At 43.4% G+C, this 19,307-nt stretch overlaps 1 protein-coding gene across 1 annotated transcript in view; it reads left to right on the top strand.

Moving 5' to 3' along the window:
- LOC147678430 (hydroperoxide isomerase ALOXE3-like) overlaps positions 1 to 19,307 on the top strand; it is a 117,966-nt gene that overhangs the window by 20,965 nt on the left and 77,694 nt on the right. Inside the window, exons 2-3 of the mRNA XM_086946026.1 lie at positions 9,449 to 9,653; positions 18,596 to 18,677. Of these exons, the coding sequence (XP_086802152.1) occupies positions 9,449 to 9,653; positions 18,596 to 18,677 (287 nt within the window). The remainder of the gene's footprint in view (positions 1 to 9,448; positions 9,654 to 18,595; positions 18,678 to 19,307) is intronic.

Raw genomic sequence — 19,307 nt, 5'->3', positions numbered from 1 at the left:
CTCAAATCTCTGAGACAGGAATGCAAGAGATCAGAACGCTTTTGGAGGAAGGACAAATCTAACAAAAATAAGGAAGCCTATCACACCGCCTCACAAATTTACAAAACCGCCCTCCGCAAAACCAAAAGTCTATTCTTCCAAGAGAGAATAGAACACTCCGCTAGCTCCAGTAAAGAATCTTTTACCATTTTAAAAGAACTCCTCAAAGTCCCTGACTCGGGACCGAGAGACCCACCAGACCCCAAAGCTGATGAGGAAAAGTGCCACAAGCTGGCTAATTTCTTCAAGGAGAAAATCCAAAAAATCCTCGACTCTATTCCACCTACTAGTTTGAGCGAGGAGAGAGAAGCCAGCAACTCTCCTACCCTCCCATGCATCACTTCCTGGGGACAAGTGACAGTAGAAGAAGTCGAAGATACGCTGCAAGTTATTAAAAGCGGATCTCCCAGGGACCCTGCCCCTTTACGTATTCTCAAAAAGGTAGCACCCTCGATCGCCCCTTCTCTCACTCACCTCATCAACTCCTCCCTTCAACAAGGAGTCGTCCCCCCTAGCTGGAAGGCGGCAGTCGTCAAGGCACTTCTAAAAAAACCCTCCCTTGACCCTGTCGACCTGGCAAATTATAGACCAATCTCCCTCCTCCCGGGAACCAGCAAGATCGCGGAAAAAATGGTGAACAGAAAGCTGTCACAATTTTTGGAGAACAACAACCGTCTAAAAAACTCGCAGACGGGTTTCCGCCCCAGGCAGGGCACCGACATTGCCCTTCTCATGGCGGTGGAGGAGGCCAGAGCACTCTTAGACGAAGGAGGATCAGTGGCAGTGATCCTCCTCGACCTCAGTGCGGCCTTCGACACCGTCAACCATCAGCTCCTCATCCAACGACTCATGAGCGTCGGTGTGGAAGGAACTGCTCTGTCCTGGATATCGTCCTTTTTGAGTCAACGCTCCTTTCAAATCTGGGAGAACAACACCTGCTCCTCCGACACTCCCCTCCAATGTGGCGTGCCTCAGGGCTCCTCCCTGAGCCCCACATTATTTAACATCTACATGTCCCCATTGGAGGAGGTTGTTATCCCGTTCGGAGTGAGCATCGTCAGCTATGCCGACGACACTCAGTTAGTGGTGTCCCTTTCTCATCCGAAACAACAACCTGCGACCCTTTACAACTGTCCGACGCAGATACAAGGATGGATGAATAGATCGTCTCTGAAACTCAATGGCTCAAAGACTGACATTCTCCTCCTTGGCCAGAAGGGACCCACTTCACTTCATAACATCTGGCCACCCTGTTTAGGCCCGATCCCAAATCCGAAACCAGAGGTAAAAAGCCTGGGTGTCTGGCTCGATAAGGAATTATCTTTTGCAACACAGGCAAAAAAGGTAGCCGGTACGTGTTTTGGACTGCTCAGGTCAATTCGAAAGATCCTGCCCCTACTCCCCCACAACTCTCAAAAACTGCTGATCCAAGGACTGATTCTTTCTAGGCTCGACTTTAGTAATTCCATCTACTTAGGGGCCCCAGAGGCAACCCTGAATAAACTACAAAGGGTCCAAAATGCAGCTGCCCGGATCCTTACTAACACCCCGGCCAGAGCCTCAGCCAAACCAGCGCTGAAGTGTCTCCATTGGCTTCCGGTTAGAGAACGTGTGATGTTCAAGGCCCTCTGCCTAGCACACAGACTGCTCCAAAACAATGGTCCCCCAAGCCTAAAAAAATTTATCAAACCATACAAAGCCCCTAGATCCCTCCGCTCCGACCAGGAACACCTCATTGTCACCCCCAGAATTAAGAAGGCCCGAACAGGAGGAAGACGTTTCTCGGTTCACACCGCACGTCTCTGGAACGCCTTACCGCACTACCTGAGAACCGAATCCAACTACCTACGGTTCAGGAAGCAATTGAAAACCCACCTCTTCCCTTAAACTGTCTCTCCCCTTCCCTTGCTGACTCCTAGTTGTACTGATTTTAGCGCTGGGATACTTACGGGTGACTACGCGCTCTATAAAATTAAATAATAATAATAATAATAATAATAATAATAATAAGGTGATTTTTAACTGGCAATGAGGCCTTAAAAATGAGCATGAGTGTTCGAACAGCGGAAGAGAAGTGACATTAACTTTTGTAGTAAAGGCAAGAACTTCCTTTACAGAAAAAGGTGCAAGTAAGGACCATTCAACGTTAACCCATGAAGCTGTAAAGAAGAGGAGTCAGTAAGAAGCCATTTAGAAGCTAGGCTTAGACAGAAGGCCTTGTGATATAGCTGAAAGTCAGGAAAATTCACTCCTCCATTGCATTTAGGTTTGCGAAGATTTAACAGGGGAACTCCGGATTTCCTATTATTCCATAAACATTTTGAGAGGAGGGATTCGATTTTTTTAAAGTAAATAGACGGAATATGATTGAAAATCATAGGGAAAATATACAATAAAATAGGAGTAATCATCATTTTGATAGAATCAAGACGTCCCCACCAAGAGGGAAAAAGAGGGTTGCAGGAAGAGAGGAGTTTAGAAATATTATCACACCCTTCCTTCATATTGATTTTAACTGAATCCAGTATGGAATTATTAAACCAGATGCCTAAGTATTTGATTTTAGAACTATTCCAGTGGAACTTAATAGAATCAACTGTTGTTTGCGAAGAATTTGGTGATGGGGAGGATTTGTGCCTTGTTCAAATTGATCTTATAACTTGAAACTATGGCAAAGTCTGTGATTTCTTGCAATAGAGGAGGAATAGAGGTTTCAGGATGAGAAATAAAAAGTAAAATAATGTCCGCTTAGCTGATAACATCAGATATTGATCACTGTAGATAAATCCAGAAATAGAGGTATTATGGCGGATATGGGATAAAAAGGGTTCAAGTGATAAAATAAATAGAAGAGGAGCAACCTTGATGTCCACCAAGTAACAGTGGAAAGAATTATAAGATAAAACCATTAACATCAACAGATCTTTTAGGAACTGAATACAGCAAATCTATAAGAGAAACAAAGTTAGGACCAAAACCATGACAATGAAGAGCTCTAAGTAAAAAGGACCAATCTACCCTATCAAAAGCTTGCTCCACATCAATAGAAACAGCAGCTAAAGAGAAGGAAAGAGTTGGAGCCTTATTCAAAACATTAAATAGTTACCTGGAATTATCAGAAGTTAGTCTGCCTTTAACAAAACCACACTGCTCTAGACCAATTAGATTCGGTAAAAGAGGTTCGAGACATAAAGCAAGCAATTTGGCGAACATGTTATAATCAACATTTACCAGGGGTATAGGGCAATAATTCTTACAATGCTTGGGATCACGACCATCATTATGAATTAGGCATATTGTAGCTTCTAAAAAAGGTAACATCCACCTTACCAGTAGTATAAAAGTATTGAAAAATCTGTAAGAGTTTTGGAAGAAGTAGATTTAAGAAATTAAATAAAATCCTACTGCAGATCCATTTGGGCCCAGCATTTTATCTTTTTTAAGGAGACAAAGATTGAGATAACTCCAGAGTCAACAGATTCGATTCTACAGATGTGAAGTCAAGATCTACATGAGAAGGGGGTAGAACGCTACTAAGATAGGTGTCAATAAGAGAGACAGTTGAAGGGGACTCCGGAGTATATAGAGTTTTACAACATTTCATGAATTCATCTAAAATGTCCAGATCTTTGGAAAGAAGCTTTCTATCAGAAGAATGAATGGATTCTACCAACACACGCTCCTTCTGAAGGATAACAGATCCTGTGCACATGCACGTGTGGTATATATATCCGCCTGATAGTCCAGCAGCTCCCTGGCGTTCATCGCCTCCAGTAGACACACGGACGGGGTTAGATGTCCACCGCTCCGTGCCTTACCGATCTCGCCACTTCTGTAGCCCTACAGCCCTGAAGAGTTACACCTCCTTCACGGTGTGACGAAACACATGTCGGCTGGCTACTATCTTATTGTACTGACCACTATTTGACATATAAAAAACTTTATTCACACGAACCTCGATATCCTAAGTTCTTTTTTGAAGCAACTACTTTCTCTCAGTAGAATCTTTACTGCTCACACCCGGACTATATACCACACGTGCGTGTGCACAGGATCTGTTCTCCTTCCATTTGGTCTAGGCCTCCCTACACCATTTCAGGGGTGTTTTTCCCGTAGGGTTTGTGTTCCCCTGTCCTGCTTATCACCGCGTACCTACTGCACACCTATCTCAGTTACAAGATCACACTGCTTAGAGCGCCACTACTTCCTACTCTCCCAACGTAAACCCAGTCTCTCACCAAAACATGCTCCTTCTGAGATTTGAGGTAATTAGCCAAAAGTTTGCCAACTTTATTTCATCCACCATAATGCCGAGCAATAGTACGAAGGAGAATAGATGAGGCATTATTCATAGTCATTTTGTTAAAATCAAGTTTTGCACAAACGAGCTCCTGTGAGGCAGAGTCAGACGAAGAAGTGTAAAATTTGTGTTCTAGGCATTTAATATTAGCTAGTAGGATTTTATGTTTTGTAAGTAGGAATCTAAAAGATGTGTCTGAGAAATTGTACTTTCGAATTGTTTATGGGTCTTGTGAGGGGTAAAACAAACTTGGGATTGGCTGTCAATAAAAGGCTCAATAACCTGGTTACAATCACCTCCTAGGATAAAGAATTCATCATTATATTGAATACTCTTTGTATGTAATGTTAGGCCAGAAAGAATAATCCGGTTGAGTCGGACCATAAACATTAAATACTGTTAAAGATATATTGTTATTGAGCAACTTAACTAGCATGAAGCAATTCCAAATGTGGTAAGACCAATGCATTTAGAAGTGAGGCTAGAGGATCTCTAGTATCATCCCTTTACAGGCACACATGTTGTTGTCTTTCCTTGTAACAAAAGACTTCCACTCTGTAGGTTTAGCTTAAATGTCTTTATATTTCATTGAAGTTTTGGCTCATATTTGCAAAATTAGTTCATGTTTCATCAAAATCATTGTAGACCATATTTACTTCAGGCAATGTCTTTCTAACGTGTCCAATGCATTTCGGGCATTTTCATCATGCCCTTCATCAGGGAATCGACAATGCCTTTCAGGGGGGTTTGGTAGAAATCTGGAATGTTGCTGAAAAGTGTTCCGGTCCGTTATTCGTCTTCGAGAACGCCGTCGGACCCTCGACGTCACCTTTCGGAGCACCATAAAATCAAAAATAACTCTTTTTCAAATAGCGTGTTTATACCTTAAACCAATTGGCTGTGCATCCATCCGATCTTACTCGTAAGACCAATGCACTCACTGGTGTGTAGAAAGTAAGAAAGGTACTTTAGTTTTTGGTGCAGGTTGATGTAATGAGAAATTAATTATCAAATAAGAACAAGTGTTTTCCTCTGCCGGTGGTACGTGTCCCCAGCCTGCACTTTTTTCAGTAAAGTTTTATAGATTCAAACTGTAATCCAATGGTAGTTCAAAACATTCATTTTTTTTCTCTTATTGTCATATTCATCTCTGTGATTTTTTTTCACACTACAACTTTTCAATGTCTTGCTTTATTCAATTTCTTGGTTCATTCAATGATGAGCCCAATGCATTTCGGGCTGTGCACTTCATCGGGGGCTTATGACTGAGAACTCTGCAATTTGCGGTTACACAATGTGGTCCAGCGATCGCGTTAATTGGCGTTAACAGGCTGATATATGTGTAATCAGGATCTTCAAACTGCTAACTAATAACCATCTATCGTCTGAATCCGTTTCTTGAGAAATAAAAGAAAATTTCAACTGTTTATGACATAAAATATATTACCCCATTATTCTTAGTGGGCATAGGAGACACTAAGACTAAACCAACCCAATTCCATTTGAGTTTCAAAGCATCTGTCTCCATCAAATGGGTTTTTCTTAACAGAACTAAGCGTCAGGATTGTATGAGGCCAATTGGGATAATATTCTCTGCCTCTTTTTAGGGTTAATAAAACCTTTCACATTCCAAGATATAACCCTGAAAGTAAAGAGAATGAATTAGGTATAAAACAACACGATCATCAGTCATGAAAAGGGATTGATGAAATAGTAAAGAAAGAAGAATATAGGATGAAAAATACAGTAAGATCAGTAAGAGAAGAGTTAGAGAAGGAAAATAGGAAAGAAAGAAAGGGATTGAATGAGATAATAGGAGAGGACAGTACACGTCAAACAGAAAATGATCACTGTGATACGTACCTTCAATGGGAAACAAGCAAACAACAAGGACTGGTGACAGACAGCAATGATGGCACATCCAACAGAGGGAGTCGTACCACATCGGGAGACTGAAAAAGAACAGGGGATGAATATGTAAGGAATCTGGATGATCTACAATGATAGTAAGAAAAAAACAAATAAAGATTAATTAATAAAGAAACAAACATCAAAATATAACCTGTAAAGAAAGCAGAAAATGAAGATCAGAGTAAAATGATCATGAAAATCTCAAATTTTCATAGACTATCATTTAAGAGTCAAGTTATAGAGGAAGGGCCAGCTGAATCCATGGAGGCCGTAGAGCATGAATGGAGAAATTTTTGAAGATCTGCAGGTTCTTTAAAAGTAGAGGTGCGGTTCTGAAAAGTCACTTTAAACAAGCATGGATGAAATAACCCATAGGGCGCACACAAGGAACGTAGAGCTAGTATGAGTTCAAGGAACTCCTTCTGCCTTTTAGCTGTTACTGTGGAAACGTCTTGGGATAAGAACAATTTGGCTCTAGACCAAATTAATTGTTTTTTAAGTTTGGCAGCAATTAAAACTTGCAAAAGGTCAGTAAATTTAAAAAATAGGAGGATTATGCCACGGGGCTTTAAAGGAGCGGATGAAGAAGAGTAACAAGGACCCAATCTTTGGGCACGCTCAATATTCAAAGACACTGACACAGGAAGGTCTAGAAGCTTCGGAAGAAAAGAGTCAAAGAAGGTCACAGGGTCATCTTGCTCAACACCTTCTGGAATACCATACAAACTGAAGGTTGTAGTGCCTATTTCTGTATTCAAGATCCTCAGCAGATTCCTCAGCAGATTCCTTTAGGATTACAAGATCGTTTGTGGAGAAGTGTGGCTCAATGGTTAGAGCGGCAGACCCTGATGCAGAGGTCTGGCCGGTACCAGGGTTCAATTCCCGACGCGGCAGGGTTTTGGGCTCAATGTCCACGGACTCAATAATTCTCGCCTCGGTGCCTACTCTAATCAAGGGTCCCACTCTGCAACTCTGGGCAATAGCTTGCTTAATCTCCACAACGGCCCTAAAGGGCGCGGATGCCTGGTTTCACCTTGGGGGTGCCCAGTAGGGAGCATCTCACAGGGAAAGCCAGGACGGGTTCCACAGCGGTATACAGCGCCAAGATGCCTGTCAGGTGATAGTGCGCTTTACAAGTATACATACATTTACATTTACAGATCCTTCTTTAGAGATAAAACTCTTGTAGAAACATCTTGAAGATCACTGATATGCTGTTTAACTACATTTACCCTGGAGGCGAGTGAAGACCACTCAGTATCCAGAACTTGTAGATGTGTATTGGTTTCCTCAATAAATGGTCTCAAAGCACGTATTTTCTCCAAGAGAGTGTCTAAAGATACAGGCAAAGCAGATTTCGGTGGAGAAGTATGGTCTTGCTTAAGGCTTTTGTTAGCAGAGGAGGGTGAATGCATTTTTGATGGCGCAATGGACGCAGACGTTGTGCTGGAAGAGATAATTGAGCCATAATCACTGAATTATGCTAATAATCCATAGGGGATGCTCTGGAAGGAGAGCCCGACACAGGAAAACCAGAAGTAAGCCTTTTATTTGAATGTAATGGTTGTTTAGTTCTTCCCATGCATTAAAGAAAATACTTTCACCCAGCATGAGCATAAAAAGCCAATCAAATCTTTTTTTAATAAAAATAAAAAGTCTTGTGGCATGGGTCTTCAAATATAGCTGGAGGAATCCAAATTGCACTGAGAAAAATCCCAATAGCCAATAGGAATAAATAGGGAAAAGCAGTACCTCAATAAGGATTCAGACTGAGAGGAATTCCTCCAGTCAGGGATAAAAACAAAATTGCGGCCGGAAGGCAGCAATCTATGTCCCTCAACGTTTTATGGAGCCAGATGCAGGAAGGAGAAATTGGAGGACAGTCTCAAGTTCAGTGGAAGCTCCACTGAAAAAAAACCCTCCCCATTTATGCTGTAGAGCGGCTCTGGAACCGGCAAAATTGGAAATGCCTCTCCGGACCCAGTGCATGGTTCCAAGTTCAGACGGCCATCTTGAAAGGTGCTGCATGCGCGTCCGTTGTGAGAATCGTTTTTGAAACATCCTGGGAACAGTAATGAGCAATTCTAGTTATAGCTGAGGAAACATTAGACTGATGTAAGTTATGATTGGTGTTGGAACTGATCGCAGGAGGAAACATGATTCAACACCATGGAGTGACCTGACGTCACCATCACCAAAAAAGGCATGGTGGCTAGGAGAGGTGACCTGGTGTCAGACTTTGAAACGGATTGAGTATGAGGATGATAAGTGTCCTCCAAAGTTTAAGAAAATAGGGGGTGCATGGCAAACTTACTTCGAAATGGATTAACTATGTTTGATAGACTTACCAAGTATAAATTATGCAAGAGAACAAGCCTGGCTGATTTGAGATGAAGCATTATCATTGGGTCAATTTGGTGGGCGAACTTTTAAAACCACATGCTGGCTTCTGACTTTCAATTGAAATAAATGTTTTATTTTGTTTTGATTTGTTTTTAATTACATTTTAAGAGATAACCAAAAAATATTGAAAGGGAGCACACATTGCAGGGAGGGGAAAGGAAGCCAAGTAGAACAAAAAAAGGCTTCAGAGCTGGGGTAATGCAGGCGGCAGAGGAGAAGGATTCAGACAGAGCATAGGCAACAGAATGGGGAGTGGGGTCCATGTGACAGAAGAAAGCCCCATTAACACCTGCAATGCCCATGTCAGTGTGTGATACCTGGAAGTATGACAAATGTCACTTCCACGCTAAGCTACTGCCCAGCTCACTTGCATAAAGAGTATCAATGCACAAGGCATTCACTGGATGTTTCACCATCCTTGCACAGCAATGGAAGCTATAATTTGGCACTGTAAGATATGTAACACAATATAAGTACATTTGGGAAATAATCCACCATCTACGGCTGCTGAGGGGGTCAATTTCTTGAATGACAGACTCCGTAGAATTCGAGATAAGTATTCAAAACTAATGAACTAAAGAATTATAATACATTTGTAAAGCCAAAATCCATATCACACTATAGCACTACAGAAAAATCCTCATACACCCTGAATAATGATTTTTGTGTTGTGGTTTGGTGTGATGTGTCATGATGAGTAAAGGTTTTTCATATTGCCACTTTGTGGTGTGTGCTTGTGTTTTTTTCCCATTTCATCACAGAGCTATCCCATAACGTTTTTTTAATGCTCCCTAGGTAGGCGAGTACCACGTGGAGGCTGAACAGGATCTGGGCCGGATACTGCTGGTTCGCCTCCATAAGGAGCCCTTCTCTATCTTCCCTGAGGACAGCTGGTACTGCAACGAGGTGACAGTCGAAACCCCTAGTGGGGAGTCCTTTCGCTTCCCATGCTACCGCTGGATCGAAGGCTACATAACTGTGGAGCTCAGGGAAGGAAAGGGTAAGACCACAGCCATGAAGACTAGGCCACGGTGCACTTGATCTTGGGAAATTCACCAACCTCCACCTTGCCTTAGTTGGGATGCTCTTTATTTTGCTAGTCGAGGAGGGTGATCGCACTTGACTTTATGTTCACTTCTCAGACCCTTGGGTCACAAGGACATTTCCCATGGATTCTTGCTTGGATCTGAGAAGGTTTAGGTGAGATCTGGTGAAATATGGTCACTAATTGTATTAACCCTTTCGATGCTCATGACGAGCTCAGCTCGTCATGATGCACGGTTGAGCTGTGCTGATGACGAGCTGAGCTCGTCATGATCAATGGACCTGACGAAAAGTCAGCATAGGAGGGGAAAACACCTAGCAGCCAAGGTGTTAACTAGTACGAGGAAATTCCCCACGATCATGGGGCATTGGCTAAATGTAGCACAACGTGCATTGACAAGAAAATAGTCAAGTGAGTGGAGAGTAAAGGTCCATTTTGGTTGTTAGGGCAAGTTTAGATGGTGGAGCAAACCAAGAAAGTGCACTATTACCAACCAACATTTCACAGGTATTTCAATGACACAGTAACTGGGTTTACAAAGGAAAATACTGGTGTGACCATTTGTTAAGTGGATAGAGCTGTGTGACTAGAATAGCACCAGCTTGGCAGTGGGTAAATAGGCAAGCACTAAAATGGTGTATGGTACACTGGATAGCACTGGGATGGTGTACTGTACACTGGATAGAACTGGGATGGTGTTTGGTACACTGGATCGCACTGGTATGGTGTATTGGAAACTGGATAGCACTGGGGCGGTGTATGGTACACTGGATCGCACTGGTATTGTGTTTGGTACACTGGTTTGCACCGGGATGGGGTATTGTACACTGGATAGTACTGGGATGGTGTTGGGTACACTGGATAGCATTGGATGGCACTGGATATATTGAGGTGACATTGAGTAAGTAGAATGGCGTTGGATAAATGGGATGTTGTTTGGTAAATTGGATGGCATTGGATAAATAGGATTCGGGTTCCATTGGTCATTTAAGGCCCGCTACAGTATTATAGGCCCTAGCTGAAGGCAAGGGCCTACAACAAGTGATCTGGACTCTACTGGCTGGAAGCGCCTGCTATGACATCCTTTGAGGCTATTTGAACATTCTGCCCCATTAGGGCAGAATAATCTAGAATAGCCCTGTGGGGGCTATACTAGTTGTTAAAATCTCTCCTCCTAATCATAGGTCAAGGCCGTAGGCAGAGGACCTGTTTTTGAAACTAAACTTGTTTTTATTAAGTTTTAAAACTTACAACAGCAAGTGCCTCTCTCCAGTTTCCACTAAAATGTACCAACTACAAATTCAAGTACCATTCCAAATCCGACTTAGTAGCATCAACAGTGGTAGAGTAGACTAACAAAGCCAGCATCATGTTATGTAGCGTACCCATGTAATGTACTAACTATACTCAATCTATGATGTTACTCTCTACATGTTCAACTGCCCTCCAGTCCGTCAGAATATTTCCTCTTCTGTATCCTAGCAGTAGGGTCAGCGCATTAGTTCAAACATCATCTCCACCATTTCTGTTCATTGAAATTGTTCCACTTAATCCCAAAGCAGCATCATCCCTCCTAAAGCCTCAGCCCAGATTAGTGTGCAGTGCCAGGTATGCACAGAGATCCTCCCAGATATCTTTCAGTCTGGATCTAGAGGGCATCGTGGACCAATGCTCCTCCAGTTGTTCCTGGCAGTATATTGCATCTCTCAGGCAGGTGTTTTTCGACAGGGCAGTACCCTGTCCCTAATGCATAACAAACGTTTGTTTAGCCAGAAGTATCGATAATGCACCAAGTTTACCCACGTCCTGGGGCACTTCCTTGACTAGCCTATCAGTGCCACCAATGGAGTTCACTGAACGTTAGAATCACTTTGTCAATGTAGTCACACACCTATGTCCAGAAATCTGCCCCAGCTTGGCATTGCCAAGTTAGATGCAGAAAATCTACGTAAACCATCCCAAATTGAGTACACCATGCCTCCTTCTGCAGTCACCTCCTCTGTAGAGTAGCCAGGGTGTTATATAATGTTTAAAGTGTATCAACTGCAGTCGATGTTAGGCAAGATTGCTACTGTTTGCACACAGTGGTAGCGCCAGTGATCATCTTCCAGTTCGATGTCACGGTCCGCCTGACACTCAGCTCTGGCCCTAGCATGGACAATAGGTGTTTTATCTTGCATAGTTGTGTATGTTGAGTAATCAATTGCTTGAGGGATGAGAACCTGAGTATTTCAGTCAGTGCATGCAACTGCAGCGGCAGAGACAGGTAGGTGTGGTGCAGTTCACTTATTGAAGTGGAATGAAGTTACCCGCAGAGAGAGTAGAGGTCGCTCACCATTGTCAGATGCATGTTTCACAGCTGGCAGCAGGCCACGGCATGGTACATGCAATAATGTGGTCCATTGGCAAATTATTTACTTTATGTATTTAATTATAGTTGGAACCTAGTTTCCATAGGAAAAGCGTTTTTTGATTTGCTAATAAACTTTGGCGTTGTTTGAAGAATCTTTCTGAAATTCTCCAAAAATAAGTCTATCCAGGTCAGCTCCTATCCTCAAAGTTTCGGTTGATTCATTAAGTGGGGGCTGTGAAAAAGGGGGGGTCCCAAAACTCGTTTTCCCCATGTTAATTTCCATAGGAAAGTTTGCGATGAGCTACAGCCCAAATTGCTGAACGGAATTACCCCAGATTTGGCAGAAAGGTAGAGCTTGGTTCAGAAAGCGAACTTTTTTTAAATGGTGTAAATCCGTTCAGTAGTTTTTGAGAAATTAAAAAAAAGGAGTCAAAAAATAATTTTCCCACAGGAAACTTTGTGCAAGGCTACAGCCGAAACTACTGAAAGGAATTACTCCAAATTTACAAGATAATATATGATGTTGAATAATGTATTGTAGGCCCTTAGTAAGGTCCTGTGCTGTTTGTTTATTTTACCAGTATGAGTCCTTTGTAGGTTTTAGTACGTCGTGAAGAGTTTCATTTGTTAGACTTCCAGCGCGTCAGGTGAAGTGAATGTGGAATGCTGTGAGGAGTAAAAATTCAAGCCAGGTGGCAGGCTTCCAGCCGAGTGCCGTCCTAAGCTTAGAAAATTGGATAAAAAAGTATTTGCGGTGGCCCTGTCGTAGAGGATGGAGAACCACTTCTTTGGAAATTGAAAAAAAGAGGGGCTGTGGCAATGAACTTTGTTGCTTTGAAAAACTGGAAGTCTAACAAATGAAACTCTTCACGACGGACTAAAACCTACAAAGGACTCATGCTGGTAAAATAAATTAACAGCACAGGACCTTACTAAGGGAACAACGAGGCTCACAACAGGGACTACATATCCCATCATGCCATAACAGGTGAGTAAATCGGAATTCGTAGTTCGGCTGATATTTTTGGAATTTTGTTAAGTTCCAAAACTCCACACTTAGAAGAATTTCCAAGTGAAACCAGTCAATGTTAGCCTATGGAAGGAAATTCAAGTTACTGTAAGTATGGTTAGAATTACTTTTCAGGATCAGTAGTGCGCTCAAAGATGCAGCACTGAAGTTTCTTGTGATAACAGGTGAGTAAATCGGAATTCGTAGTTCGACTGATTTTTAAGCATGGGCGAATTTTGAGGATTTGCGGTCCGTGAAATCTCGCAAAATGGCAAAGAAATCTAGGGGTTTGAGAAAAAATTCGTGAACTCGCGGATTTGCACAAATTATATACTAGAGAGTACTGTTTCTACTTTCTACTGGCTAATCAGTAAGTGCTAGCTCGTTGGGTAAATGCATAGTGCTTTTCCTACACTGCAGCTGCGTAAAGGGCCAGAAGATTTGTCTCCAGTGACCATGTGTGCCTGTAACTTTGCCACAACGCCAAAAGGCGCTGAGGTCCCCTGAGTGAGCTGTCCATCATAGTTGGGAAAGGGCGGTATGACGTTTCATACCACTAGTGTGTGTGCGGGGCCAAACGGGCAGGGCTTTAATGCATGTTCACATGCCTCTTGTGTATAAAGGGTCAGAGAGCGAGCAGGGCATCATACGAGGAGAAAGCAGCCTCCTGGTCACAGGAACTACACGCGGGTTGCGCTTGAGAAACTCATGGATGCAAAGACCTCCCTCAAGTATTACAGCTAATTTTCGACAGCAGATATGGGGATAAAGCACACTTGCCCAGCCTCGACCGTGATCACTAATTTTTTGGGCTGATTAAAACGTTACTGAATTTGAGCTTCAACTCAGGCAAATCCACCCGCGAGCAGATTTGCGGATTTTTGGGCAATTTCGCGAGATTCCTGGATCGCTAAATTGCCGAAAATCCGCAAATTCTGTGAGTGGAACGGATTTTCCGCCCATACTTACTGATTTTACAGGAATATTTTGCTCAATAGTGAAGGAAGGGGGCGAGGCCTGAGTTAACATGTGGGCAAACTCCCCCTGTGGTGTGTTTGAGATTGGGGAATTCATTCCTCTTCAATCCTGAGGTCCCCTGTGAGCCAACTAGCCCACCAGGTACCTCCAGTATGCGCCAGGCAGTTGTGTTGCAGAGAGGTGTTCAGAGGGCAAACCCCCTTTTTACAACACTCTGCAACACAGCTCCATGGCGCTTACTGGAGATACCTGTTAGACTAGTTGCCCCCTAGGGGACCACTGGATTGAAGAGGAATTAATTCCCCAACTTAAAACGCGCCACAGGACATGTTTGCACTCACATCACCTCAAGCCCCGCACCTACGTTCACCACTGTGCAAACACACCCTGTAGCGTGCTCTAAGTTGGGGAATTAAGTCCCCTTGCATACTGGGGGTCCCTGGGGGCCAACTAGCCCACCAGGAACCACCAGTATGCGCTAAGGGGCTGCGTTGCAGAGAGGTGTAAAAAGGGGCGTGGCCTCATTAAACCTCTCCGCAACGCAGCCCCCTGGCGCATTTGCAGAGGAGGAACTAATTCCCCTTGCATACTGGAGGTCCCTGGGGGACAACTAACCCACCAGGAACCTCCAGTATGCGCCAGGGGGCTGCCTTGCAGAGAGGTGTAATGAGGCCACGCCCCTTTTTACACCTCTCTGCAACGCAGCCCCCTGGTGCGTTTGCAAAGGGGAAACTAATTCCTTGAATACTGGGGGTCCCTGGGGGCCAACTAGCCCACCAGGAACCTCCAGTGTGCGCCAGGGGGCTGCATTGCAGAGAGGTGTAATGAGGCCATGCCCCTTTTTACACCTCTCTGCAACGCAGCCCCCTGGCACCTTTGCAGAGGGGGAACTAATTTCCCTTGCATACTGGGGGTCCTTGGGGGTCAACTAGCCTACAAGGAACCTCCAGTATGTGCCAGGGGGCTGCATTGCAGAGAGGTGTAATGAGGCCAAGCCCCTTTTTACACCTCTCTGCAACGTAGCCCCTTGGCGCGTTTGCAGAGGGAGAACTAATTCCCCTTGCATTATGGAGGTCCCTGGGGGCCAACTAGCCCACTAGGAACCTCCAGTACATGCTCGGGAAGGTACATAGTACAGTACAGAGTACAGTACAGAGTACGGTACTTCGTAGTTCGTAACCCGCGATTTAAAAATAAAAATAAAAAATGTGGGCCTTGGGGGTCCTTGTGGAACCCCCTGAGCAGGCCTAGGGGATCAGGGTGTTCCTACCCTGCCTCTTTGCATGTTTTGCATGTTTGTTTCACTGCTTTCTTGTGCCTCGGTTCTACCGAATCACAAGCAATCTGCCAACACTTCCTGGTTTTGAGTATTGACAGACAGTTGAAAGCTAATGACCATGCAGCTCATGCTCTGGAAGGTACAGAGTACAGTACAGAGTACGGTACTTCGTCTCTAGATATCACTATGATTTTTTTTTTGATTTGCTCAGGAACTACTGAACAGATTTACACCATTTGCAAACCGAACTCTACCTTTTTGACAAATTTGGTGTCATTCCGTTCAGCTGTTTGGGCTGTAGCCCTGGCTAAAGGTCCTATGGAAAATTGCATGGGGAAAACACATTTTGGGACCCCCCTATTTTTCTCGGCCCCCACTTGACGAATCACCCCCAAACTTTCAGGCAAGGAGCGGATCAGGCCATTCTCTTAGAGAATTTCGCGAAGATTCGTCCACCAGCGCCAAAGTTATTCCAAATAGAATGTTGTGGATTTCCTATGGAAACTAGGTCCTAACTATATCTACCTACTGGCAACCGCCAGTAGGTTATATATCTATACTACTATTATAAAGAGAGAACTTGCACCTTTTGGCCAGGTAAACTCGGGAACCACAGCGCCAATCTACACACCCGATACATCTATGAAAATGTGAGGGTATGTAGATGGACATAGGCTATATAAATAAAAAAAAAATTAAATTAAAAAAAATTACGTTTGAAAACAAAGTAGTCCCCTGAAAGTAGCGCCAGCCGGGACCTAGCTCTGGCCGCGAGGCGACGTGCGTGATGACCGCGACGCGACGTGCGTGATGACGACGAAGGAGGAGCGGCGGTGTAGTGACGAGCGGCTGTGCAGTGAGGAGCGGCGGTACAGGTAAGGAAAGGGAAAGTTCAGTGCAAGACTGTGTGATGCAGGGGGAGGCAAGAAGGACCTTCGCAGTGCTATCAGCTGGAAGAGGCAGCAGTAAAGGAAATTGTCGGAGCGCGAATGAGTCGGGGCGGGAGGAGGGCGCGAGTGAGTCTGGGCGGGAGGGGGGCGCGAGTGAGTCGGGGCGGGAGAAGGGCGGGAGTGAGTCGAGCGGGAGGTAGTCGGTGCGGGAGGGGGGCCTGGTCCGTATCCATGCATGGGCATGCACGGACAATGTCGGGGCGGGCGGGGGCCTGGGCGGGCGGTTGGCCCTGAAGCCTCATTGCCCCCAGGCAACGCTGGGGCGGGCTGCTAGTATATATATATATATATATATATATATATATATATATATATATATATATATATATATACATATATATATATATATATATATCCACACTTCGCATTTAAGTAAAGGCACTGACACCGTGAATTTCCTTTTCAAAGTCAGATTGTATTCCCTGTTCGCTGCTCAGACGCGTTTCGGCGGAAGCCTCCACCTTGATCACTACATCTGCTTAGTTTAACATACACGATTATGGGAAACATCCTTTACAACGCAACTTTTACCACGCAGTTCTTTTACATCGCAACTTTTACAACGCAAACCATTACAAAGCATTGCGCTGGGGGGCGCTCTAGGATAGGGAATAGATTTAATTTACTATCCAACACCTTCCCTACTATCCACGGGGACTGGAGTTGGAATAGTAAATTAAACTATTCACTATCCAGCACCCCTCAACACTATGCGTTGTAAAACTTGCGATGTAAAAGCATGAGATGTAAAAGCATGCGTTGTGATGTCATACATCCCACGATTATATATGTTTCACATATCCTCCTTGACAGGTTACAACTGGTTCTAGTTGCTATGGCAACCCTGTCATGATGCTCAGTGAGGACATAGAAGAGTTTTGTTAACAACATGAGTCATGGTGCAAAACACTCTTCTAATTCACAGCACCCAAATGTTACTTGCACATATATCTTGTTCATCGTGTATACATAATGTGACAATCGGGCAGGACAGGATGCGAGCATATTTGATTTAAAATAAAGAAAAGTCCAATTTCAGTCATTGTTTAAACTAAATAGTAAAGAGTGAAAGCTGAAACACAGATTGCTGCGCGGAGAAAACTATCGGGTCCGCAATAGTGACATATACGAATGTATTATTCTTACATGACCGCCTTATAGGTACACCATCATTAATAGGGGGGGTTCCTACAGTTTGCAATTGAAAACTCGTTTACATGATCTGCCTCATGTGTTGGGTTAATTATGTGGTTGTATATTATGTCAACTAGCACAATACCGCGCTCCTCATCTCCCAGTGGAGTGAGTCTGCTCTATGTTACCCATTACATACATTTTGTGAGTTTGTGATTGGTGCTAGTCACTTGGTCTCAATTATGTTTGTCACAGGGACTATAGTTTCTCCACATGTGTTACGATTTTAAAACACCAAAATTAAATTCAAATATAAAAATACAATAAACAGTTCCCTATAGTGCTCACACATAAGCTTGCATTGAATTACATTTGTGATCCATCATGTCAATTGTGCCAACTGGTGCTAACGTGTATTTAATAAACCTATGTTACATATTTTTCAGAAAGATACACATTCACTGGATGATGTCATCAGTGATGTCATTTGAGATGTCATCAGTGATGTCATGAGTGATGTCACTGACCATGTCATGAGTGATGTAATATGTGACGTCATCAGCAGTGCATTGCACGCGCAAGTTATAGTGAGTCCAACTAACTATAACGTGGGAATTTCAATGGTTTTATGCGAGTAAAATTTCCACCTAACTATAACTGGCGTGAAACCTATGGTTTTTTCAGTGAATATATACATATATATATATATATATATATATATATATATATATATATATATATATATATATATATATATATATATATATATATATATATATATATGTGCTTATCTTAAATATACTTATGATTTCATTGTAAAGGCATGGGTGGTAAAGGTATATGAGTGATAAAGGCATTGCCTGGTAATGCTTACATTGTAAAGGAATTTCTGCAGGAAAATAGTTTGGAGTTGGGATGGGTCAGGTAAAATACAACACCATCAGGATGGTATTGTGTGGGATAGCCTTGGGATGGCACATTGAAAAAATAGGTTACATTTGTGGTGACATTGGGTCAAGGTCGAAGAGCTCCTAGTGAGAACATGTCTCACGTGTTCATGCCCCCAGGTCGCCTGTGTTTGAGTCTGCGCTTATACAGGTGAATGTACCTAATCTGGAAAAGGCAGCTGGGTGACATGAAAATGCACATCTCCTCCCCCAGCATCCCTTCCCTAACGCTGTGATGTTCTTTCAGCCAAATTGATCTTCGAAGACGACCAGCCCCTTCTTTTGCAACACCGGGAGGCGGAGCTGAAGAACAACCAGGCTTCCTTTCGGTAAGGCAAGTCTAGGGTGAGCTGGGGCAAGTCTCTTCCTTTGTAGTGTTTTGTAGAATCGGCCTGTGAAATTGTGGAAGTGGATAGTCTGTCTTCTATTTTAAGTTTATATTTCACTGTGAAAAAATACCTGCTTTTGCTAATTTTTTTCCAATGCTTTCACTGACATTCTATAAAAAATACCACATTGCTAGTAAAATACTGGCCTAGTCTGGGTCGAAATGGGGCAGAAAAAAGACCTAACCACCAAAATGTAAAGAATCCCTCATTAGCCTAAGAGAAGTTTTAATCAAGCAGTGCAAGTCTTTTCCAAAGTATGGGAGACTGAATATATGTGTACTTGCTGTAGGCAATACTTGTTATATACTAGAGAAATAAACAGTAAAACCTGGCCCCTAGACAACAAAACTGGCTCACAAACTGCCAAAACAACAGCCCGTACACTGATCTGTGAGACCAGCGCTTCGGGCACTGTCAGTTTCCCTATAGACCAGTCCGAACCAGGGCCCAGTGGCAACCCTAAATGAGAGTCGTTTGGTTTCCGTGGACATTTTAATGCTCGACTTTTCTACCCTTATATCAGCTGCCTCCAGAAGTGAGCAAGGAGACCTGCATATTTTTGGGGGCTTG

The sequence above is a fragment of the Lissotriton vulgaris genome, chromosome 12 (genome assembly GCF_964263255.1).
Source record: "Lissotriton vulgaris chromosome 12, aLisVul1.2, whole genome shotgun sequence".
Classification (NCBI taxonomy): Eukaryota; Metazoa; Chordata; class Amphibia; order Caudata; family Salamandridae; genus Lissotriton; species Lissotriton vulgaris.
The sequence above is the reverse complement of the archived record's forward strand: the minus strand, read 5'-3'. Positions and strand labels throughout refer to the sequence as shown.